The sequence below is a fragment of the Triturus cristatus genome, chromosome 3_1 (assembly GCF_964204655.1).
Source record: "Triturus cristatus chromosome 3_1, aTriCri1.1, whole genome shotgun sequence".
NCBI lineage: Eukaryota > Metazoa > Chordata > Amphibia > Caudata > Salamandridae > Triturus > Triturus cristatus.
This window is the reverse complement of record NC_140583.1, coordinates 520261296-520288575: the sequence shown is the minus strand read 5'-3', so window position 1 is coordinate 520288575 and position 27280 is coordinate 520261296. Positions and strand designations below refer to the sequence as shown.

Here is a 27280-nt window from a genome sequence, read left to right as displayed (position 1 = left end):
CTGCGTCGTGGAGTCTGCGTATTAGGGTGCGGTGAGAGACTGTGTTGAACGCCGCTGAGAGGTCAAGGAGGATGAGGGCTGCTGTTTCTCCTTTGTCCAGTAAGGTACAGATGTCGTCTGTTGCGGCGAGGAAGGCGGTTTCCGTACTGTGTTTTTTTCTGAAGCCGGATTGGGAGGAGTCGAGGATGTTGTGGTCTTCGATGAATGTGGTGAGTTGGCTGTTGATGGCTTTCTCGATGACTTTCGCTGGGAACGGGAGCAGGGAGATGGGTCTGTAGGTTTTTAGGTCGGTAGGGTCCGCCGAGGGTTTCTTCAGGAGGGGGTCGATCTCAGCATGTTTCCAGTCGTCAGGGAACGAGGCGGTTGCCAGGGAGCGGTTGATGGTGTGGCAGAGCATGGGTGCGATGGTGTCAGCGGCTCTGTTGAAAATGTGGTGGGGGCAGGGGTCCGAGGGGGCCCTGGAGTGGATTGACTTCATCGTCTTCAGTGTGTCTTCGGTGGTGAGGGCTCTCCAGTTGTCGATCGCTGGCTTCCGGGTGTCGGGGTGGTTGGTGAGGATTCAATGTGTTGGTTGTCTTCGTCGAAGTTGTCGTAGATGCTCTTGATTTTGTGGTGGAAAAAGGTGCTGAGTTTGTCGCAGAGGTCTTGTGAGGGAGGGATGTCGGTGGACTCGCTAGTGGGTTGGGCGAACTCCTTGATAATGTTGAAGAGTGCTTTGCTGTTGTGTGCATGAGTGGAGATTCTGTCTTCAATCGCTTTTTTCCTTGTTTTTCTGATGAGTTGGTGGTGGGCGTTGGTGGCGGCTCTGAAGTTGTTGGGGGCTTCTGTGGATTTGATGTTTCTCCAGGCCTTTTCGAGGCGGTGGCAAGTGCGTCTGGACTCTCGAAGTTCGGTGGTGAACCATCTAGCTTTCTTGGCGTGGGTGGTGTTGTTTTTCTTGAGGGGGGCTATGGTGTTGGCGCTGTTGGAGAGCCATCTGTGCAGGGTTCTGGCTGTGGTGTTGGGGTAGTCGTTTTCCGTGATGGTTGGGGTGGAGTTGCTGAGTGATGAGGTTAGCTGGTCATCGGTGATTCTGGTCCAGTCTCTTCGTGGGAGCAGGTGCTGGTGTCTGTGGATGGTGGGTGTTCTGAAGGTGAAGTGGGCGTATCGATGGTCAGTCCATGGGAGTTTGGTGGTGTGGCTGAGGTGATGGAGTTTCCTGTTGTGAAGAGGGGGTCGAGGGTGTGTCCTACTGAGTGTGTGGGTTCGGTCACGATCTGGCAGAGTCCAATGTTGTGGAGGTTGTCCAGGAGAGATGTGGTGCTGGGGTCCAGTTGGTTGTCGAGGTGGAAGTTGATGTCTCCCAGTAGGGTGTAGTTGGTGGACACGATGGCATACAGGGAGATGATGTACGTGATGGAGTTGGCGAAAAGTCTGCGGGGTCCAGGGGGTCGGTAGACGAGGGTTTCTCGGAGGGTAGGGCTGGCCAGTATCTTGAAGTGAAGGTGTTCCATCAGGTCTGTGGGCTCGTGGGGGAGTGTGCTCAGGTGGATTTGTGGACGATGGCAATTCCTCCTCCGGGGGGGTGGGGCGGTCCTTCCTGGAGATCTTGTATCCTTGGGGAATGGCGAGGGCGATGTCAGGTCCGGAGGTGGTGTTGGTCCAGGTTTCGGTAAATAATGCTATGTCCGGGGTAGTGCTGTCGAGGAGGTCCCAGATTTCGGTGGCGTGTTTGGGAGGGATCGGACGTTGAGGAGGATGCATTGCAGGGTCTTCGGTTCGGTTGTGTTCTTGCAGGAGGATTGCGCTGGGTCAGTGGTCTTGGCAGTGCTGCAGGTGTGCCGGTGACAGCTGAAGGGTCCGTGAGTGTCGGCTGGTGATGCTAGCTTGCAGTTGTTGGTGCGACCTGGGTTGAGAGCGTGGAGTGCCGCTGGATCGTAGCATTGGCGGTGCAGAGATCCACGGTTCATGGCGCTGGTTGCAGTCGGGTTGCGGTCGGGCGCAGACAGGCTTGCCTTTGGCTCCCCATCGGCGCGGCCGCACAGGGGCCACCATTAAGTAGGGGTCGGGGAGGGCTGGACAGCTGGGAGTTGGGAGCGGGGAGGGGCGCTGGATTTGGCCAGTCACACTGGTCGTGCTGGGGGAGGGGCTGCAGGGGCAGCAGCGGCAGGGAAAAACGGCAAAAGGAAAAAGGCAAAAAGAGAGAGAAAAGTGCAAATAAGGCAGCAAAAGTGCAAGAAAGAGTGGAGGAAAGACACAGAGGACACAGAAGAGTGAAAGGGGGCGATTGATTTGAGGGTAAAAAACGAGTGAAAACTGAGAAAAGACACAGAAGGAGAGTGAAGGGGGAAGCTTGAAATGGGGGGAAAACGACAGAAAAAGTGCAAGAAAGAGTGGAGGAGAGACACAGAGGACACTGGAGAGTAAAAGGGTGAGATTGAGATGAGGGTAAAGAACGAGTGAAAAGTGGAGGGAAGACACAGAAGGAGAGTGAATGGGGGAGCTTGAAATGAGGGGAAAACAACAGACAATGGAGGAAAGACCCAGAAGGAGAGTGAAGGGGGAGATAAAAGTGAGGGAAAAAAATGAGTGAAAGAGGAGAGAAAAAGCAGAGCAAGAGAATGGAGACAGAGGTCCACTGGACCACCAGGGATGAGGCGCAGGGAAACCTGCGGGTGGAGGAGGGCCTCAAACCAACACTTGATAGTGCAGGGGCAGGCCTCACTTAATGGTGGAGCTGGGAGGGAGAGCAATTTCACTGACAATGAGTGGGTGATGCAACCAAAGATACATCCTCTAGCACCACGCCATCTGACATCATTTAAGAAATGGCTTCTGTCCAAATCGTATGACTCTCGCCTTATCACGGAATTATACAACCATCTAAGACCCCCTACCCCGCCTATCAAATCCCCTGGCCAGAAGCAATGGGAAACCGAATTGGGTCGAGAACTCACATTGAGCGAGTGGGAAAACATACTATAGAGCCAGGCACACAGCTAGAAATGTAGCGGGTATAGAAACAGCCACAAAAATATCTACCTATTGGTACTTCACTCCAGTTAGATTACACTGTGGAAATCCTGCACAAGACCCACTTTGTTGGCGGGGGTGCGGGACTCAGGGAACCTTAACACATATCTTGTGGGACTGCCCAAAAGTATCCGAATATTGGAAACAGATCCTGCTTTGATATACAACTTCCCCGCTTTCTAAGCTATGTTGTGCTGGGCCTGCCTAACAATCTTATGTTCCCACTTAAATCCCAGAAGGGCAGACACTAAGGCCTTGCTCTAGGTGCGGCTCTACAGAATATGCTGGCTTTGTGTGGTACAGATAGACTTCCTACCCATACTGGCTGGCTGCATCACATATGGCATATCATGGGCATGGAGCGTATATACTACTCTTTGGCTAACATGGGGACCTCTTTTTCTGAACTTTGGAAACCATTTATAGAGATGCTCTCAACCGATTTAAGGAACTTACATGTCCTAAGTATTTATGAATACTAAGACTTACAAAATCGACGCAGGTGGAACACTAATGGAATACAATGGTGACTGGGAGAGGGAGGGTTGGGGGAGGGAGGGGGCAGAAAGGGGAGGGGTTTGTCAGGGTTACATGTTCAATTGATGGGTACAGTTAATCAACAGATGTTTTGTTGTTTTTATGGTTCCTTTATGTACTTAACATAAAATTCAATAAACATATTATAAACCTAAACAGTATTTTATATGCAGACATGAATTATTTAATAGACTTATAAGCTGACTGCAAGCCTAGTATTAAAGCACTGTGCACTTTCCCTATGGTTAGTATCAATATGATGTTATAGTAGCAATTTGTCCTACCGTTCGAATTTTATGTATGACGACCTCGTTCGTTTATATGTGATATTGTAGATGTTTATTATTTATATAAGATGAATTCTCAGAAATAAATAAAAGACTTAAAACTGGAAAAAGGGTAGATGACAAACTATAACAAGTAACCATAAAAGTAAGTATTACTATATCAGACTCTATTTTGAGATTACCTCTAATCGTTTTACTATGTATAAGGATTAAAGAATAGTAACCTCCCCAACAAGGACGTTCCACCAATAGCAGAGTAAATTCTGTGCCCTCAACATCTGCATCAGTTTATAAAAGGATATCCCAAAGAATGCATATGTAAATATGGTGATTTGGAAATCTTATGTTTAAAGCGAAACGTTCATCGCTAAGCCAAACTTTTGATTTCTGTGAAAGAATATTTTACCCAATGCAGCCAGAAACTTTGCAAACTTTGGCTGGTATCTTTGTTGAACTGTGTTAAATATCCGCAACAGGCCCTCGAGACACAGTAGAGAGATATTTTTCCCTTTCTCCTTCTTTGCAGTCTCTTCCACCGTAGTTGGAATAGAAGTATAACGCCACATTAGAACCCTGAGAAAGACGAATATGCAAGAAGGGAGGATGAAAAAATAGGAAACATAAAATACACATAACAGAAATTGAATTAATAAATTAACGCAATTACAGAGGCTTTTGAAACTTTTTAGACAGGATTTATCCTTAGGTGGCAGTTAAATCATGCAGGATTTGAGATCTGCTTCACTCTATTAAGTATCAAATAACAGAGAATCGCTAGCTACACACTTATCATTAAAACATAATGTATATTCAACAACTCATTCAAAACAAAGTACTAAATACACAAAGTAAAACAAATACTCCAATGTTAAAGCAAAAACCACTCGCATAGATTGTAGTTTGTTTAAAATTCAGTGATGGACACAAAAAGGGGGGTGGGGGGTTTAGAGGATATCAGGCTGGGGCCACCCTCCACGGCCTAATGTACAAAAACAAAACAAAGGACCCATCCTCTTGCAGTGTGGAGTTAATGGTTTCTTTGTTCCTTCACTTTGGGGAAAACAAAGTTTCCCGTAAAACCCTAACCCACCAGGGTTACCCCTTGGTGGCATGCTTCATCATAGGGTCCTTCCCATTCCGCTACGGAACGGGGCGTGCTGCGACCAGACGAATTACGCGGGAGCACTGAATGTGATGACTATGTGTGGCAGATGATTCTGCTAGGGAGGAGTGAGGTAAAGAAAGGTGTGTGTTTAAAAATACCTGGCTAGTGGGCGATGCTACCTTTATTCTGACCCCCAGTCGGTATAGTTAAATACAGGGGAACAACTTAGGACTCATTATGTTTAATTTGTCCAAATCCTAACGGTCGACATGTTTCTAGCCTACCCCTACGGCTATTCTTCAGGGCCTAGTTTCTGTTATTAGTTTACCTGGTTTTACTCCTACTGTTGGTTTGCTAAGCCCAACTCAAATATAATGCCTCATTCGCACACTAATACATAAATACAAAGGTGCAGTACATAATTAATACTACCTGGTAATCCTACTGAAAAAAATCAGAAATTAAAAAGCAAAAGAACAATGGTTATGAGATCTCCACTATGGTTTTAGTTGTGCAGTAAGGGGATGCCAAATAAGCCCCTCCTTAGTAGGTGAACATCACTTCCGTGAAAAAAAACTTGATTTATTCTCCTGGTTCTCTCGTAATTGCCAGTGACAATTCTAGTAATGATCTTGTAATGATGGTGAATTATATACATACTAGAAACATTGTCACTCGTGAGATGTCACTTACATTCACTGTTGTGGCTGCTGGTGTCTTTACCGTTGTCTCAGACACTCGTAAACTTTAGCATAAAGGACCTACACCATGTAACAGACAAACACACATATATAACACAAACTTTTCAAGGTTAAAGCCTAGGCTTCATGGTTCACCCGGCGGGTAGTTCCGCTTTTAGTCACACGCTGTTGGCAAAAAAATGTATTATGGGAGAGTTTTAAATGCGGTTGAGAAACCCTGATTAAAAAGGTCTTTTGTCAATAATGGGCGTTCGGGGCTGCACCTGGGTGCCCGACACTCACATCGTCAAAGCAAGAACTTTGTTCGATTACCTGTAGATGATCCGCTCGGGAACCGCACCTTGCCGGTCCCAATGCGGATTCTGATTTTAAAGGGACTGAGCGCATGTATGCGTGGCTACGCATTGCGTGTGAAAAACCGGGAGACTAGAGCGTGAAAATCCAAGATGGCTGCCCCATTACGGCACAATCAGGAAGTGAGGGATCTCGTATTGCCTCCAAAGCCTGTGATGTTTAAGAGCTGCGATCGCGAAAGATTCTTTTAGTTTGCGCAAGTGCTAATATGCCAGAGCCTATCCAAATTAAAATATATGTAAACACATATAAACCAATGGGTAGATGATAGTAACTATTGGTTAACATAGGCGATGTAGATAGCTGATCCTTGCCTAGAGACTTAGTCACAAATGGGTCGAGAAAAAGACAGTAAGCTCCCCCAAAAAATTTCCCCATGGTATATTATCATTCAGTCCTGATATATGTGTTTTCAATTTAAAAACCCATCTCTGCTCTTTCTTGAACAGCTTGGTCTCCAAAGTCTCATTATTATCCATTGACTCTAAGATGCCCCACTTAAATTCATGAATGGAGTGCTGTTTCTCAATGTAATGCGCCGCCATTATTGTGGTAATTCTCCCACAGCGTACATTACTCCTGTGTTCACAGATACGAGTTCTCAATTTCCTAGTCGTCATACCTATGTACAACACCACCACTACAGTTCCCTACCTCGCGATTTAGCCGGCAGACAATCCCCATCCGCAGTCATCACGGCTAGTCCTTTTGGGGCACTCACTGTCTTTTTCTTGACCCATTTGTGACTAAGTCCCTAGGCAAGGATCATCTATCTACACCGCCTATATTAACCAACAGTTACCAACATCTACTCACTGGTTTATATGTGTGTACTATTTTAATTTGGATAGGCTCTGGAATATTAGCACTTGCACAAACGAAAAGAATCATTCACAATCACAATCACAACTCTTAAACATCACGGGCTTTGGAGGCAACCCGAGATCCCTCACTTCCTGATTGTGCTGTCAGGGGTGGCCATCGTGGATTTTCATGCTCTAGTCTCTTGGTTTTTCACACGCAATGCGTAGCCACGCATATGTGCGCTCAGTCCCTTTAAAATCAGAATCCACATTGGAACCGATGCAGTTCCAGAGCGGATCATCTATAGGTAATCAAACAAAGTTCTTGCGTTGACGAGGTGAGTGTTGGGCATCCTGGTGCAGCCCCGAATGCCCATTTTTGACAAAAGACCCTTTAAATCAAGATTTCTCAGCTGCATTTAAAACTCTCCCATAATAAGTTTTTTTGCCAACAGCGCGTGACTAAAAGTGGAACTTCCCGCCGGGTAAACCATGAACCCTAGGCTTTAACCTGGAAAAGTAGGTGTTATACATCTGTGTTTGTCTGTTACATGGTGTATGTCCTTTATGCTAAAGTTTATGATTGTCTGAGACAACGGTAAAGACACCGACAGCCACAACAGTGAATGTGAGTGACATCTCACGAGTAACAATGTTTCTAGTATGTATATAAATCACCATCATTACAAGATTACCACTCTAGAAGTGTCACTGGCAATCACGAGAGAACCAGGAGAATAAATCACGATTTTTTTGCACCTGTGTATTAGTGTGCGAATGAGGCACTATATTTGAGTTGGGCTTAGCAAACAAACAGTAGGAGTAAAACCAGGTATACTAATAGCAGATACTAGGTCCTGAAGAATAGCCATTGGGGTAGGCTAGAAACATGTCAACCGTTAGGATTTGGGCATATTAAACCCCATGAGTACCAAGTTGTTCCCCTGTTTTTAACCATACCGACTGGGGGTCAGAAAAAGGTAGCATCACCCACTAGCCAGGTATTTTGTAACACACCTTTCTTTACCTCACTCCTCCCTAGCAGAATCACCTGCCTCACATAGTCATCACATTCAGTGCTCTGCATAATTTGTCTGGTCGCAGCACGCCCGTTCCTTAGCGGAACGGGAAGGACCCTATGATGAAGCATGCCACCAAGAGGTAACCCTGGTGGGTGAGGGTTTTACGGAAAACTTTATGTTTTCCCCAAAGTGAAGGAACAAAGAAACCATTAACTCCACACAGCAAGAGGTGGGTCCTTTGTTTTATTTTTGTAAAATTCAGTGATGGCAATATTTATTCATTTACTAGTATCTGATCTTAGCATTCCTTGTTCAGTAGTATGCAAATGTATTTGTTATCTGCATACATTTGGAAGTGAACCTAATAGAACTGGAGCATGCATGCCTGTGAGAATTTGCCAGTGCGAGAGAGACATCATTCCTGTTGGATAGAACATAGTACACTACGGTCAAGTATTAACATGATCTGAGGAGCACTTCCTTGTTTGGAATGTGGAAGAAGAAACAGATGTACTCTAAGGTTGTTCTGGGCACCACCATTTAGTTAATCTTTTCATCAGGATCTTGTGTTGGTATGCCATAGGCTATACATACCTAGTAATTTCAGAGATGTTTTGGAACATTTTTTCAGAGTTTTGTCCATCAGGCCCATCGGTTTGTCCAGTGTCTTCCAGTTGTTGTATTTTCTGTAGAGCCACGTTGACTGCATAGCGCATAAACTCATTACTTGAACGAAGGACAGAAAGACTATCCTCATGGCTTTGGGCACTGTCCCTGCAAAATGTATACATTTTTATTGTCACACAGAATGACATTACACACTCAAAAGTCACCTTGTTAAATCTATGGTTTTACCTCCCTGTCTCCACTTTTTAAGTTACAACACACTTTTCCCGTCCCAATAAAAGTGAGCAGCATTTTTAATAAATAACTGGTCAAAGTCATTATAATCTTTTATGAATGTCAATTATCAGTTAACTAATAGAAATAGCTCAGTGCTTAGAGCGCCCATTGCTGAAAGTCTGCGTGCAATTTGCAGGTCAAGGTTTCAGTTCCAGTGCTGATTTAGCTAATTGTTCCCCCATAATGGAAAGAATGAGTACCAGGAGTACTACTTGTGTTTGTATTGTTGAAGATCAGTACATTTTGTAAATGACTGCAGAAATAAATCCAATAATTTTAAGAGTCAATTGGCCGGGATGATGCCTATTGATAAGCTACAGCCAGCAGAAAATTAGGGGCACATGCATCAAGGTAAGAATGTGTGATTCCTTAATAGCGATTATTAAAGAATCGCTATTAAGGAATCTCAATTGCCTATACATGTAGGTTTAGCTAAAAAAAATAGAAATTCCTACACATTTCCTATAAGCGAATCGCAAATTGCGATTCGCTATTAGGGAATGCTTTCCCATTCATAATTTGCAATTACCAAATAGGTATTCGCAAATTGCAAATGCAATTTTAAGGGTGCTAGGGGCCAAAAGGCCCCCCTAACGCTCCCCCAAAATTGGCATGTGTGTGTGCCACCTGGCACTTAGAAAAAGGCAATTTTTTGCATTTTTCTAAGGAAATGCAAATTACCATCAACTTGAAATTGATGGTAATTTGCGATTCCTTAATGCAAAGCCACAATCTGAGATTGCTTCTTGCATTGCATTTAGGGAATCGCAACTTGCGATTTCCTAACTGCATTCGCAATATCGCAAATTTTGCGATTATCTATGTTGCGAATGGCTTTGGCCTGGATGCATCCCAAATGGTTAATTACCGGTCGCAAAGGGGCCGATTTTGCAAAGTGGCACGTTTGTGGCCAGTAATTAGCTTGATGCTTGTGCCCCTAGATTGCTCAACATTGAAAGTTTTTTTGCGGTACAAATAGCAAGCACTGTATAAATAATACATTATTAATCTGACAAACATTTTAACAAACTACAACAATAGAAGGACAATCATGTTACATTCACAAATCTATAAACTGGAACTATGCTGGCAGCAAGAGGCAAAGCCGAGTCGTCTAAATTTCTCCTTAACTAAAAAAGTAGAGCAAAAGCTAAAACATTTATCGAAGTCTAAAATGGTTGACAGAAAATGGTTCAGAATAGCATTGTTATTTTTAGTTACGGAAAGTTAGCATCAAAACATCAAATAATGTTTCGTGAGAGATAAACTCTAGGGCACTAATAATGAGTTTAAATGGAAAACCAGCTTGGAATTTCTCCCCGAGGATACCGGGGCAAAATTCCAGAGGCACCCTCAGAAAAAGAAATAAATGCAAGAGTTGTTTTGTACAATTCCAGCACGTTTGTCCTGATTGGGCCTTTATCCCACCACGTTTCCCCATACTGTGAAATGTCTGCAGGCAGAAACATTGGGAGTCAGTGTTTTCCCACACCATTAGTAATCCAGATTCAGAAGTAGCCCATGCGGAGTCGAAATTACAGGCGATTCACACTCGTGGTTGTATTTTCCTCTGTCCAAATACTACCTCAACACTCCCTGTATGTCCCATTCAATATGCCTCCAATCTCATTGTTTACCACTTCTCCATCTCCTCTATTCTGTTTCACATACTTGCACACTATGAGCCTCTACATTTGCCTCTCCTCTGTACCTATATTGTTAGCTCCCTGTCTGTATTTGAACACATATGGCTTGTTATAACAATCATAGATCATGTTGCGGGTTTGGAAAGAGAATAAAACGTTAACCATCTGATAATCTGCAAACTTCATTCAAATACTACTGCCATCTTTTTGACAAATAAATTGTAGCAGAAAGGAATACTGAGATAAGCAATCAAATGTATAGTAGAGCGTTCTCAGTCCACATGATAAGGGTTTTCCATCTACTCAATATTTAGGTTTGGAAACAGACAAGTTTGCCTATCTGGATGACTTGACATCGTCAGTTCGTCAAAAAAGTGTATTAAGTAATAATTATAGAGAGGGGTTTAGGTTAGACCCCTCTTCAGCCATTGTTTATCGCAAGTCTTCCTTGGTTTACCAATCCTTAGATTAACTTTTCATCAAGGGCACGGCAACTTGTGCGACACACCCTAGCAGGTTTAATCCTTCCTGCAGTGTCCTTCCTTTTAATTCTGACTCAGGAGTGCACAAATAAAATTGTTTGCGTACCCTGTAGCCAGTTTTAATTATCACACTATCTTTTCACACGCTCAGCATACCTCACTACCCCAAACTCACTAAAGTGTATTTTTTATACCTCTGAAAACATCCCATATGATCCTCTTTCAGTGAGGGGGTTGTAGCCCGCACCATGACAAGACATCAAGGTGCGAGGAGGTTCCAGATGATGAAGCATGCCACCTATGGTGGGTGAGGGAAATCATCCTTTAAAAGGAATACTCCATCTTAGCTAGGTTATTTTGTTTCTGGTTTTCCATTTTCTATGGTTCAGACCCAGGGGTTCTAGTGGGTTACATAATTTGAGGAAGGTTCCATTGTTCCATTTGTGTTCCTGTTAGATTTTGATGATGGGTCATCGAATATTCTCTTTTGTTCAGATAACTATAACTCGCGCGACCGCCACTCTATCACAAGGATGATGTCATCAGTGATGTCATGAGTGATGCCACTGACCATGTCATGAGTGATGTAATATGTGACGTCATGAGCAGTGGATTGCGGGCGCGCGAGTTATAGTTATCTGAACTAACTATAACAGGGGAATTTCAATGGTTTTTTAAGAGTGAAATGTCCAGCTAACTATAACATGTGTGAAACCTATGGTTTTTTAAGTGAATTTGCAAGGTTTTGTAAATGATAATTCCTAACTATAACGTGTGTGAAACCTATGGTTTTTTCAGTGAATATATATCTATATACACACACACACACACACACACACATATATATATATATCTATATACACATATATATACATATACACACGCATATATACACGCATATATATATATATATATATACACACACACACACACACACAAATATATATATATAAAAAATTACCACTGCATTTACCACTGGGTAGTTGCAGTTAGGTCAGAATGTCATTAGTAAGAACTTTTTTTGGGGTAATTACTTTGGTGCCATTTGACTAATCTGCACAAAACGTTTCCAAATAAAACTTCACCCACCTCTATTCCTTCCTTGAGAGTTTACATTGATTTCCCATGTTAATTCTCATAGGAAACGTCTGTTGAAGGTACAGAAAAAAGGACTGAATGAGATTACACCAAATTTGGCAAAACGTTTACTCAGAAAGCATACTTTTGTGATTTGGTGTAAATCCGTTCAGCCATTTGAGAAATCTGTGTTTTAAGAGGTGTTTGGGTATTCATGAAGGGGCGGGAAGGGGGGGTGTGACTAGCAGCTGAACGAAATGGCCACCGTCTGAAGCCGCACCGATCCCCCACGGGCATCTCTAAAGATTCGAGCAGTTATCCGCTCATCTCCTCTGCATGTACGTGGTGGTACAAGCGTCGGAAGGATCCGGGCACAAGAAAATCGGCCTGCGACGCGAAACGGGTGCCCGCAGCTGCAGCAACGTCGTGGAGAATGAATACGGCCTATGCGCGAGGGATGAAACCTATAGTAAGCCTGTAGCCCGCAACCTCGAGTGTGCCAGCCCCCAATCTCCATGACTTGTACAGCGGCACACGGCGAAACACACAACTCACCGCAAACTAGGACGCCAGTCCGGTGGAGTCTGCCTGCTTGCACCGGGGGCCCTTCCCTACGTGCTGGCTGATTCCGTTCTCCACTACACCCGGAGGGAACGACTTGGATGTGGCGCGCTGGCTGTGAGCGCAGGCAATCGGCGAACCTGCAACCGATTGATAGCGACGTGGTTTGACCCATTTTAGCACAGGCTTGCTATGTTAACGGTCCCGCTTAGATTATCTTCCCCCCATGGTGGTTCAGGACTATCGAGGCGGCGCAATAGTCACTGCAGGTGGCCCCCCGCTCAGTGTTGGAGCGATATTTAATAACTGCATTGCTGGGACCTTTTGTAGCCTCACACACCATCAAGCACCACACAGCAATGGAGGTGCAAAGAACAGTGCAGCAATTGTAAACCGCCGCCCACGGTGGGTCTCCTTTGCCTGAGAAGCAGACTCGGATCCCCAGTATGGGCCTATGTGAGATTATACAATCTGCAAGGCATTTACCCCCCCTACTAAAGAAGATACAACACTGGCCTCATCAGCAGAGTGCACCTCCCGAGGGTCCTAGATACGTCACCCCTGCGGTCTCCAGCCTGGTACATGCGCGCAACAACTCCTATACCCGTGGTAGAAAACCCGAAAGGCTGCAGGTGACAGTGCGTTGCCCAGGCAGGCAACGGTGAGTACTACCACCCAAGTTTTTGCCACAGCGTAACACGACCTGTAACATACAGCGATGGGACGCCGGGGCCAGCGCGCTGCACACCAGACTAAACTGGACAAGTACACATGCACTAAAACACAACAGGAAACAATGTGCCAACCGAACGCGCAAGCACAAGATGAGGCCTCAATGGAGGGGCCAGAAGTTACATTACAGGATTTACTCTTTACCTTAAATAAAGTGCATACAGCTCTTGACTCACGGATTGGCACAGTATCGGTGGAACTCTCTCTGATCCGGGCTGACTTTAAAAACATGAGCACAAGAGTTGCAGAAGTAGAAACCGCAACAGGGACTCTACGCGACGATACCAATGAACTCAAACGTAAAGTGCGCCGGCTAGAAACCGAAAGTAAAGTGATGGCTGCTAAATTGGACGATTATGAAGGCCGATCGAGGCGCAACAACATCAGAATAGTTGGGGTACCAGAAGGGGTGGGGGACCGGCAATGGACCTCTTTGTAGAAGATCTTATCGAGCAACACCTACAGCCTAGAGGCCTATCCCACCACTTCGCAGGGGAAAGAGAGCACCGCGGCCCCGGTGGTAGACCCAAACCAGGTGCCCCCCCAGACCGATCCTGGCCCGCATTTTTTATTTCCGAGATCGGGACCTCATTCTACAAACAGCGAGAGTGGCCCCACCTGTAAGCTTTGAACATAGCACGATCACTTTGTTCCCTGACTATACAGCAGCAGTGACGAAGCAGGAAGCGTGGTTTTTTACCACACTGGAGGCAGCCCAGGAATGGCCCGAAGGATGGAGCAGAGTCGCCAAACCCGGGAAGATGAACAACAAACTGCACCACCTTCCGACTGAAATGACACAAACCGCGCCAAAAGAAGCAGCCTCTACACATGCCGAACCACTTGAGAGACGTTGAAAAGGGCAACAATCCTTCCAAGAGACTAGGAGCTGCGCAACAAACTCTTCCACAGGATGGACTGCAATGCCTATGGACTCAGCAGGTCACCTATCTAACTAGAGATGTGTCAGAAAAATAGGTGGATATGCTACCTTGATCTGTACATTAACTTAAGTACATAGGCAGTGAATGTCACAATATGTCAATCTCATTCCATTACGTATTGGGTGCTCACGTGGTGCCAAATACTCACCCTATCTAACTAGAGACTTCTTTGATATTACAGACCAGATGCTTGAGAGATAGCTTATGCTAATAAGTCAAAACCACTGTACGCATGTTTACCTATGCAAAAGACTGATAATTTTTATTGTCATATACTACTGTCGCAGAGATGGTTGGGGGGGAATAGGCACTCTGCATTGTTTGGGAGGCAGGTATTTTTAAGTCTGTCATGCAGGGAGGCGGGGGGAGGGACGGGTAACAGGGTATGTTAGTTTTTCTTTAGTTTGTTTCCTATTGTTCAATTGGATTTCGAATGCGACTTGCAAACTTCTAAGTAATGTTTCCACTGTAATCTCCGATATAGACATCCCACAGAACTGGCTCAGATGACACCAATGTTAACACCTACTATCCCTGATATTCCCACGATGCACCCGACGCACGCTCCACCACTGTCACTTGTCTCCTGGAACGTTAATGGATTGAGAGACAAGTTAAAGAGAGGGCTCATGCTACAATATCTTAAGCGCAAGACGCCAGCAATAGCCATGATACAAGAAACCCATCTGGTGGGATCGACATGTAGGGCCCTAGACTCGTGGGGTTTCAAGTTAGCAGTGCACTCCGAATTCACATTAGGTTCATGTGGGGTAGGAATCTTGATTAGAAAGCAATTCCCTCTGATCGCGCAACACACTTACACATACGACCAAGGCCGCTTTGCAGCTGTCTTTTGTTAATTGGAGGCGACTTCAACACTACTCTCGGCGATACTCTAGATCGAACGCCCTCTAGGCTGCAACACCGTACACACTCCAGCTTTGCTGATTTTCTAGACGATTTCGGCTTGATAGACACTTGGTGCTTTAAATTCCCAGACGCGCCAATTCACCTATTACTCTGGTGCTCACAATAGTCTCTCTTAATCAACTACATACTCACATCAACAGACAGTGTAGGTAGATTCCGGGAGATATCACACCTACCAAGAGGCATCTCTTACCACTCTACTGTTTTCGCTAAGTATACCTTGCATGTCCCAACACGCCGTCGCATATACTCAATATATCCTGGTTATTTACAGAACCCCAAGATTTGGAAGGGATTGCTTACTACCACAAAACACTACTTCACGGAAAATGAGTCATCGGTGTCCTCCCCTCTGATCCTCTGGGAAGCGTACAAACCTGTCCTGCAAGGACAGGCCCTATCCCTAATCTCAGGTCATAAAAAGGAGAAGGGAAAAGTAATAGAGACCCTAGAACAGGAAGTGAGTCAACTAGAGACACTGCATGCTCAGGACCCATCTGACACGAACACACATAGGCTGTGTATAAAGCAGCAAAAATACAAAGAGTATTTATGGGAGGATGCTAGAACCAGACTCACAGCGTTTCGCCACAGGGTCTATGAGGCCGGGGACAAGGCAGGCAAGCTTCTGGCTAGAAAAACGAGCACAAGCGGATAGATGGGTGACAGAGCTCCGATTATATGACAGAAAAATCACGTCAGACCCACAAGAGATAGTGTACGCATTAGCAGTACACTACGAGCGAGTTTACACTCCCACGACCAAAATTGAATTGCAAGATGAGATAGCGTTCCTTTGGGATATACACCAACCAAAACTCACAAAGGAAGAGACCCAACTATTAGAAGCAGACCTAACAGACGAATTAACACTTGCCATAAAAAAGATACAGTCAGGAAAAGCCTTAAGTCCTAATTCCATACCCATCGAACTTTACAAGCGGGCAGCTACTAAACTTGCCCCCCACCTGTTAAAGATGTATGAAGCCAGCCTAGAAAAGGGAGAACTCCCCAAAGACACATAGCCAACATAGTAGTCACCCATAAGCCCAGAAAACCATCCTCAGAAAGTACCTCCTACCGTCCCATTTCTTCGATTAATGCAGAGGCCAAGATACTGGCCAAAACACTGACTAACAGACTAACTCCCCACCTCTCAAAACTGGTCCCTCCGGACCAATTCGGATTTATGCAAGGAAGAAATACAGCACTAAATCTGAGACGCCTGCATAGTGTCATGAGCCGCAAACACACCATCCAGGAAGAGGCCGCCATATAATCTCTTGACGCAAGGATGGCCTTCGACTCGGTCGAATGGCCATTCCTCGTTGCTGTCCTCCAACATCTAGGGTTTGGATCAAAATTCTGCTCATGGGTTCGATTATACACTAATCCACTAGCACATGTAGCAGCTAACAGACATATCTCCATTGAATTTACCCTGTGACGCGAAATGAGACAGGGCTGCCCCCTGTCCCCACTCCTTTTTGCCTTGGTGCTAGAGATATTGGCAGCCTGGATAAAAAAAGACCCAGTTATCCGCGGGCTCCGATGGACGGAGGGATGCGAAGATCGCATATCCCTTTATGCGGACGATATTCTCATATACATGGCATCCCCAAAACGCTCCCTACACAGACTCCTAAACATATGCGAAGTATACGGGACCAGTTTAGGGTACACCATCAACTGGGGAAAATCGGTATTGTATATTATACATGGGCCCCCTGCAGTATTGCTGAGAGGTTGTGAGGTAAGAATAGTCACAGATAGTTTCAAATACTTGGGGATTAATTTCACGTCTGACCTCGACGACTTCATGGCTAGAAACCTTCAGGAACCGCTGCAAAGACAACAACGAGACGCCAAACACTGGCAATCACTGCCCCTCACCCTACTGGGTAGAGCAGCACTTTTCAAAATGATGGAGCTCCCCAGATATTTCTATGCCCTCCATAACACCCCCTTTTGTGTTTCTGCGTCGTATTTTAAAGCAATAGACTCAGAGGTGAATAATCTCCTATGGGACGGAAAACCCGCTAGGATAGCCGCGGCTAAGCTGGTCAAGAGCTGGTATGACGGCCGTATCTGACTCGCAAATGTCCAGACATATTACTGGGCTTCTCAATTAGCCGTGATTAATCAATGGCTCTATTTGCCCCAAACTGACCCTTCGTACTGACTAGATAGACATGCCCTGGGATTGGGAGGAATCAATCGAGTACTCTATAATAAAAAGCAAAAATCAGACCTTCTGGGACCGTCCGCACATACCGTCCACATATGGTATGCGGTAACACGACACTTGGGCTGGAATGACAAATTAACGCAACACACCCCACTATGGAAAACAAGCAAGCTGGGCAAACTGGGCAAGAGTAAGGGGATTAGAGAGTGGGATGCAATAGGAATCTCACAAGTGGGTGACCTCTGGAAAACAGGGAAAATTATCACCTTCGCCCAATTACAAGACCAATACGAAATGGCACCCACTGGGCTGTTTCGATACTTGCAGGTTAAGCATGCACTAGAAGCGGCCATCCCACCAGGTACAATCCTACTAGAGTCCTCCCCATTAGAAGACAGAATCCTCATGGAATACATAGACAAGAAGGCAGCATCACTCAGATACCGGAAAATCAGTTAGATCCTACGCAACTATTACAGGAAAAATGGCAGACTAATGTGGATGAATTAGACGAAACTGACTGGCAAGAGGCACTAGAATCCCCGAGGATGGTGGCAGTGTCCTCTAGGCTGCGTCTTATACAACTCAAAGTGCTTCACAGAACATATTTTACCAGAGTGACATTATGCAAGATAGGGAAGACCAATGACCAACTCTGCCTGCGACAATGTGGTGACATAGGCACCTTTTACCACACACTATGGGAATGCACTGTAATTAAACCGTACTGGGCGACAGTAATGAGCACAATCACACAGGTTAGCGCAAGTCCTGGACCGCCCGAGCCTAAACGAGGTCTCCTAAACATCTGGGAACCAATAGCAATGAATCACACAGCCCAAGCTTGGGCACCCCTAGGTAAGACAATAGCAAAAAGAAATATTGGCAGACATGGGGGAGGGGGGGGGGGGGGGTACTGACTCAATTCTTGGAGACTGGTGTAAAGATATGGACTTTGCCATTGCGGCTGAAAAAGCCACGAATGTTCGCAGAGGATGGCCCAAAAAATGGGAGCGAATGTGGGGATAAATGGAATACGTTTAGGGGAGGTATCTGTACCCAGCCGTACGTTCCATCACAGTCAAGGCATTCTCTGAAAAACAGTAAATGAGATGGGGGAGGCCCGAAGGGCAAGGCCCCGTGTGAGGCTGAGGCCAATCAGAAAGTCGCTCAGGACGAGGGATGCAGATGTCGACCCAAGAACTTAGAAGAAGGGATGCCAACAGAAACAATACTGATGGTGGGAGAGGAACCAGTGAAGACCAAGAAGAGCACCGAAATGTTGCTGATCCGAACACGCCCGAACAACACTGCACAGAACAAAACCTCTAACAATGGCGTCAAAATGTTATATTTAATTGAAAAAATAGCGGACCTTCTATGATCTCAAAGGAATGCAGATACGGTCTTATTTAACATTTATGCCAGTTTTTTCTAACTTAGCAACATTTAAAGAACACCACTTCCACTTATGTATCTGACAAATGTTGGAGAAGACAAAAACAGCTGAATAGATTTGAATGAAATTTGGCAGGAATATTATAATATGGTGTGTAGATGATCCTTCCTTTTGGGTAGTAAAGGTAAGGAGGAGAAGTATTTTTTAAGTTATAAGCCATTTTAAGTTAGTGATATCTGTGGCCATATTAATTTTGCTGTATTTTTTTAAAGTACCACAGTCCATTGCGATGACAAAGCATTATGCGATTGGATAATGACTACCTTTACAAAAGTTAAAGGCAGCCATGTTGTTTTAAGTACACTTACTGTGTACTGTGTTCTGGGTTAGGGCCTTAGATACAAGTATTAGATTTAATATTTTCCCTACCTTTTAATACATTATTAAAGTGATAACAGATAGGAAAAATTATTTATAAGTTTCTATATTTTTTTTTCTTTAAATGTCCAGAGTACTGCAGCATTCCTAGGAAGTAGCATGGTACTCTCTATTTTGCAAATATAGTATACTAAAGTGTATTTTACATTTTTTACGTATTTAATTATTTACAAAGAGGTCTATGGAGTATCGAGGTAGTACCTAAAAATTACTGTGCTACTCAAAACATTTTTATTTAAATTACTTTGCTAAATTATAAACATACTGTACAATGCTACATTTTGCTAATATAATGAACTACAGTGTGTTTTAAAATGTTCATATTTTAAAAAAAAATTCTGTTACAACCACAATACTTTGTAGGTACAAGCGCGGTTGTCCAGAAGCTGTTTAAAACTATATCGGAAAATATAAATTAATTACACAACCTATTACCGCTTCAGTAAAGAGGTAATAGGTAGGGAACGACAACATAACCTACCACTTACCTCTATCTAAGGCTCCAACCCAGAATGCACCTAAAGCATGCTGAAACCTGCATGGCTGCCTTTTACATTTTGTAAAGACAGCCACTACCCAATCATATACTGCCTTGTTATCGGCATGTACCGCAGTATACCGAGGCACAAAATATAACTGACTATTTTGACACCTATAACTTAAACACTACTTTAACTATTTATACTTGCTATCAAAACATTAACATTTGCACCTCAATCTATATTCCTGTCACATTACAACTACATCCGTTCACCCACTTTCACGCTAAGTCTGTTTAAAGTACCACACGTCACTTCACTCTACGACACTCCACTTTACGTTATTCCAATGTATGCCACTATACTGTACCTCACTCTACTCTATGCCGCTTCATGGTAAACTACACCACTCTATGCCACTCCACTCCAAATCACTCCCATCCTAGCCACTCCACTCCAAGCCACTCCACTCCAAGCCACTCCAAACCACTCCACTCTACATTATTCTACTCTACGCCACTCCACTGTATGCCACTACATTCTACCCCACTCCACTGAACGCTACTCCACAATACATCAAACCAGTCTACGGTATGCATCCCAAGTCTACACTATTTCAGTGTCCACCACACTACAGTACGCTATCCCACTGTATGTCACTCACTCTACACCACGTCTTTGACCGCTATTTCACTCTACACTATTCCACTCTACGCCACTCCACGGCTCTCCATGGCACTCTACGCTAATCCACTGTACGCCACTCTAGTCTATCCACCTCCTCTCTATGCCACTTCATTATACGCTATTTCACTCTACGCCACTCTACCCAACTCAAATCCACGTCACTCAACAGTACTGGGTTTCATCAACATTGCACTCAAATAAACAGTCTATGCTGCTCCACTCTACCACTCTATATTCCAGTCTGAAGAACTTTAATGTACAACAATGTACTCCTGACAATGTGAGTCGACAGCACCCTACTCTATGCCACTATACAACACTCTACGTCCACGGGGCAGTTATGTGTGAACCTTTAGAGCTGGGACACTCCTGTTGGAGTAGCTGTGCGCTTTACAAGTACCAGTCATTCATTCATTCTACTCCACTCTACAACACTTTAAGCAGCTCCCTCTACGCTGCATCACTCTACTTTACTATACTCTATTGCCCACTACTGCAGTCTACACCACTCCGCTGCCCGCAACTTTATGCCACTGAACTCTATTATACTCTATGCACTCCACTCTACCATACTGCATCGCACTCTACTCTACACCATTCCACTGTACTGTACAACAATCCACTGTCACACTCCACTTGACAATACTTTCATATACTCTACACCATGCCAGTCCATTCCACTGTATCTCACATCGATCCACCCTACAACACTTTATTTCACAGTATGTTACACCAGCCCACTATACTCCATGCCACTCTATTCTACAACAAGCCACTCTATTCTACAACATGCAACTCCATTCTATGCTACACCACTACACTGGCCTCCACTCTGCTGCACAACACTTTACCCCACTCTATACCACTGTATGATACTCCACTTTACACCAATACATTCTACAACACTCTACTCCAGTCTCTGCAACTGCACTGTACAAAACTCTACTATGCTCTGTGCCACTATACCACACTGTACTCCACTCTATGGCCCTGCACTCCACTGTACAACTCTCTATTCCATTCTACAACACTTTCCAACACTCTACGACACACCACTCCACTGTGCTTTAGAAGGCACCACTCTAATTTATGACAGTTTACGCAAGTCCACACTATGCCTCTCCATTCTACTGCACTCCACGCCACTGTGTACAAGTCACTTCACTTTATGACACTTTACTCCACTATACGCTACCCCACTCCACTCTACTGTACTACACTCCCCTTAGCGACACTCCACTCAACAACACTGGACTCTACGATCTGAAAAAACAGTTTTATAAAAGAAAATTCAATTCAATAAAAAGAAAAACAGGTTAAACCATAGTTATAGTTAAGAAAAGTGTATTTTTTCTACAGAAACCAAACTTAAGCAACACAAACATTACAAAATCTTAAGTTATAGCTATGCCTTAAATTTATGATCTATGCACCGTCTTTAAATTGATATACCTTTAAAAACTCTTCATTCACAAACAAAACTTAAACTAAACAAACATTAAACATTCTAAAGTTAAAACTGTACCTTAAGGTTATATTTTACGTAACATTTTCAAATTATTATAACTTAGAGTTACTGTAGTGTGACTGCCGAGTTTAATACACTTTTTTTTTAGGCCAAGTTATAATAATTTGAAGGTGTTGCGTAAATTATAAAGTTAAGATAAAAGTATAACTTTAGAATGTCTAATATTTGTGTAGTTAAATTTTGGGTTGTATAGAAATAATAAATAAAGTTATAGTAAATTAAAGGTAGGGTGAAAATTATAAATTTAAGGTATAACTATAACTTAAGAATTTGTGATGTTGTGTAGTTTAAGTTGGGTTTCTATAGAAAGAATAAATAAGGTTTTCGCACTAGAAAGAATAAATAATGTTTTGCACTATAACCTTCTGTCTTTTCATTCAAATATATGTCTATAGCTAGATATGTATATAATCAAATGCAGCACAGCAAGCCAAATTGAAATGCACTCGCCCTGACTGAATGGGCCTTACATAAAGGAAATTGTATTTGTTTTAATTTACAGATTAACTTTGCACCCACTTAGGGGAAATTAGTACTCGTCTCCGGGACAACATATCCCAAGATGCAAAGCGGTAATGTACACGTGAGTGAGGCCCACTAAGGGACCACATAAGAAATAAAAAGACACAAATGAGAGGAAAATGAGTTTGCAAAACATCTGTTAACTGCCCTGGAAGAAGAGTCTTGATGACTCGAAACGTGTCGGCAAAATGAACACTCACTGTGAAGCTGGAGCGAGTGGTACAGCTAATCTGGAGGGAAGGTGAGCTGTCGTGTGCCCTCCTAAAGCTTTCGGGCACCTTGTTGAGACATGTATATAGATATATATATCTATATCATAAAGTTGACAGTTGAAGCATCTTGTCCTACACAAGATTCCGCTGGGTACGGAATTTTGTTTCAGGGTCCTCTGATCAGTTCATATCCTTTTAATTCAAAACGCTTCATGGGATAAGGTGCCAAACACCCACGGCGAGCCCGGAAAGCCTTCGGAGCTTCCATCGCAGTGAATTAGCAGCCATATTCAAATTACACAAGAATTACTGGCCTCAGTAAAAAAACAAAGACAACAAGCCAATTAACAGAAAGATATAAAATGCCTCTAGGTTTCTTACCTGAACAAAGCTGTGAGGAGTGTAGCTACAAACCCCATGGAAAGTAGACTCCTAGCATTCCTATTAGTGCCAACAGACTTGCCTTTCCCACCTTTCTCCTTTAGAATGTCAGATAATTTACTGTAGCATCGGAACAAGCCGAGCACATCTTCAAACCTGCTCTTGCTGAAAGGACAGAAACAAAAAGATGTGAACAGCCCATATTCTTACAATACATAAGCTTACATTTCAATAGAAATGGATATGGATGTGAAGCAGCTGATACAAATATATCTGATAAATAGTATAGAAACAGAAGAACAAGTTACGTACCTTCGGTAACAATATATCTGTAAGAAACATAGGTTAGTTATAGGTCCCTTACCTTAGAATTACCCCTAGGCATCAGACTGGATCGGGTACGTTTTTTCGTCAGCAGTACCTCTGCACGTCGGAAGGTGGCGTCAGTCGACTGCGTTCGTCGCCATGGTCACCAGAATGACGTCGTGGTAGCTACTTAGACGACGCCCTTGTGCGGTAACGTCAGTTCTGTACACGACTTTCCATGCCAGAAGCGCAGTCATGCAACACACTGACCACTGGTGCACAAAACTAGGGCCCTCAAAGGAATACATTAACCCTAGAAGTCAGTTCGCAGAACGGGGCAGATGGGTGGGGCGGTAAGGAATCTTTAACTAACCTATGTTTCTTACAGATATATCGTTACCGAAGGTAAGTAACTTGTTCATCTGAAAGAAACAGTTAGTTATAGATTCCGTACCTTATAATAGATACCTTACCAATACCAACCTCGGAGGTGGAAAGTCCTGGAGAACAGAACGACCAAATAAGCCGTCTCTCCGGACTTGGCTGTCCAGGCAGTAGTGTTTGGTGAACATGTGCAGAGATCCCCACGTAACTGCCTGACAGATGTCATTTAGGGGTACTCCTCGTCCCAAAGCAGTAGTAGCTGCCGTCGTACTGGTGGAATGGGCGCAAAGTCCCACTGGAGGCTCCTTCTTAGCCAAAGAATAGCAGACTTTGATGCACAGAATGACCCACCTGGAGTTTGTGCATGGCCCAACCTTTCTTAGAGCCCACGTAACCCACCAAGAGCTGGTCGTACACCCCGAACTGTTTGGGGCGATCCAAGTAGAAGGAAAGCACACATTTTGGATCCAGACGGTGGAGCCTCTCTTCCTCGTTCGAAGGATGTAGAGGCGGAAAGAAGGTGGGCAAAGTGATGGTTTGGCCAATGCGGAGAGAAGTAACCACTTTGGGAAAAAGGAAGGTCTAGTTCTAAGGACGACCTTGACCGGATGGACAGCCAGAAAGGGAGGCTTGGAAGACAGAGCTTGTAGCTGACTCACCCTGCGTGCAGAGGTGAGGGCCACCGGAAAGGCAGTTTTCAAAGAGAGAAGTCTGAGAGCACAGTTATGCAGTGGCTCAAAGGGAGTGCACATAAGATATGTCAGAACCAAGTTCAAGTCCCACTGGGGAATTAAGAAGGGAACAGGAGGAAATAGAGGAGTAATGCCCTTAAGAAATCTATTTGCGACCGGGGACTTGAAAAGAGAAGGCGGATCAGGAGGCCTAAGGAAGGCTGAAATGACCGACAGGTAGCCCTTAAGAGTGCCCTGCTGGGCCAAAGACAGGAGGAACAAGAGAACCTCAGAAAGAGGGGCAGAGAGGGGATCCACAGCCTTTGCTGTGCACCATGCTACAAATTTGTTCCATCTGCAGGCGTATACCGTCTTGGTGGAGGGACGCCTGGCTGCCAAGATTACATCACAGACTTCAGGAGGCAGGTCAAATGATGTCAACTGCCGCCGCTCAATCTCCACGCAAGGAGGTGGAGGCTGGACGAGTTTGGGTGGAGGACCGTCCCCTACTGCTGAGACAGAAGCTCCTCACAAAGAGGCAGTCTGATCGGAGGATCGATGGCCATGTGTAGCAGCTTGGGATACCAGACTCTTCGTGCCCAATCTGGAGCAACAAGAATGACTTGGGTCCCGGTCGCACTTGATCTTCTTCAGCGCTCCGGGCAGAAGTGGTATAGGCGGAAAGGCATATAGAAGACCGCAACTCCACTGGTGATGGAATGCGTCCCCTTGGAAATTCCAACGCGCAGAATTGCTGACATTGCGTGTTCTCTTCAATGGCGAATAGATCTAACCAAGGCTCTCTCCACTGCTGAAAGAGACCTTGCACCACCTCCGAGTGAAGACGCCATTCGTGATCCATCATGCACCTGCGGCTGAGTTTGTCCGCCCTGGCGTTCAGTGAACTGGCCAGGTGTTGAACCACCAGGGATATGCCCTGATGTTCCAGCCAAGTCCAGAGGCAGAGGGCCTCTTGACATAGGGTCCACGACCCCACTCCGCCCCGTTTGTTGCAGTACCACATGGTGGTGGTGTTGTCTGTGAACACCTGCACTACTCTACCCCGGACAGAGGGAAGGAATGCTTTCAGTGTAAGACGGGTTGCCTGAAGCCCCAGAAGGTTTATGTGGAGCCTGGACTCCGCCAGAGAGCAGAGGCCTCTGATCTCTGCCTCTCCCATGTGGCCGCCCCATCCCAGAAGGGATGTGTCTGTCACCACTGGGTGTTCTGGATGGAGAAGGGAGAGGGATCTGTCCTTGACCCAATCCTGGTTTGTTAGCCACCACTGCAATTGCCATGCAGTGCCCTCCGAGATCTGGATGCAATCGGACAGATTCCCCTGATGCTGCACCCACTGGAACTTCAGGTCCCACTGCAGAGCCCACATATGCCACCTGGCATGATCTACCAGCAGGATGCAGGAGGCCATGAGGCCCAGCAGCCTCAGGGTCATCCTCACCGTAACCCGGGATAGAGGCTGAAAGATCGGAATCATAGCCCTAACATCCAGGACTCGCTGTTCGGGAGGATAGACCCAAAACTGTGTCGTGTCCAGAATCGCTCCAATGAAGAGGAGCTTCTGAAAGGGAGTCAGGTGTGACTTCGGCATGTTGATGGAGAACCCCGGCGATTGCAGGAGGTCAGCCGTAGCCTGGAGGTGAAAGAAGACAGCCTGGGCCGAGCCCGCCTTCAACAGCCAGTCGTCGAGATAGGGGAAGACTGGAACCCCTAATCTGCAAAGATGAGCTGCGACCACCGCCATCACTTTCGTGAACACCCAAGGGGCGCTGGTAAGGCTAAAGGGGAGCATGGTAAACTGAAAGTGCTCGTGGCCTACCATGAACCGCAGGTAACGCAGGTGGGCTGGCAGGACGGGTATATGAAAGAAAGCGTCCTGCAAGTCCAATGCAATACCATCCAGTCTCCAGGGTCGAGGAAGCGGTTGACGTCCCTGAGATCCAAGATAGGACGCAGGCCTTTGTCCTTCTTGGACACCAGAAAGTAGTGGGAATAGCAACCACGACCAACTTCTGGGACAAGAACTTGCTCAATAGCACCCTTGGCCAGGAGGGCCAAAACTTCCTGTTGGAGAAGGGCCAGATGATCCTCCAACATGCGATGGTACTGAGGTGGCATGGATGGAGGGGTAGTCTCGAAGGGGAGGGAGTAGCTCCTTCGGACTATTTGCAAAACCCACCTGTCTGACGTGATGGTGCGCTAGTGGGGGAGGTGATGGCGAACCCTGCCGCCCACTGGCGTTTGGTGGCCCTAAAAGATCAGACTAGGAGGGTTTGGAGGCTGCTGCAGAGGGGGCTGTAGTGGACTGGACCGCGCGCTGGCCCCCAGAACCACGGTGTTGGTTCCCACGTCCCCGGCCACACAGGGGCTGAACAGCTTGCGCCGGCCTGTGGCCCTGGGTGGGACGCGGTGGGGCACCCCTTCCGTAGCCACGAAAGGGGCGAAAAGCAGACTGCGCAGGGCGGGCGGTGGAGAGACCCAAGGACTTGGCCATAGCCCTAGAGTCCTTAAAGCGCTCCAGCGCGGTCTCTGCTTTGTCGTCGAAAAGGCGACGGCCATAAAAGGGCATGTCCTTAAGAGTGAATTGGACATCCCCGGAAAAACCAGTCGACCCCAACCAGACGTAGCGTCAAAGGGCTACCGACGTGGAAATCGTCCTGCCTAGCGAGTCTGCAGTATCCAGCCCACAGCAGATGGCAAACTTTGCTGCGTCTCTCCCTTCAGCAACTGCTCGAGAGAGTACGCCCGGACCTCCTCCGGGTACTGAGGCAGCACTTAAACAACAGTATCCCACATGGAATGGGAGTAACAGACATGCAGTGTTTACCGACCGCAGTCCTAAGCTGGAGGAAGGAAACATATTCTTTCCAAGATGGTCCAGCTTTTTGGATTTCCTATCAGGTGGAGCGGTAGGGAATGCGCCCTTAGAGGTGGAGGCTTGGACCACCGAGCTCTCAGGGGTGGGGTGTTG

At 45.4% G+C, this 27280-nt stretch overlaps 1 protein-coding gene across 3 annotated transcripts in view; it reads right to left on the bottom strand.

The window, feature by feature from the left end:
• The window catches only part of FANCI (FA complementation group I), a 556119-nt gene that overhangs the window by 274519 nt on the left and 254320 nt on the right, over window positions 1-27280 (bottom strand). For all 3 annotated transcript variants that reach the window (XM_085644440.1, XM_085644438.1, XM_085644439.1), the window contains exons 23-25: window positions 22931-23095; window positions 8416-8595; window positions 4243-4409 (exon numbers count right to left, since the gene is read on the bottom strand). In XM_085644440.1, coding sequence (XP_085500566.1) covers window positions 4243-4409; window positions 8416-8595; window positions 22931-23095 — 512 coding nt within the window. The remainder of the gene's footprint in view (window positions 1-4242; window positions 4410-8415; window positions 8596-22930; window positions 23096-27280) is intronic.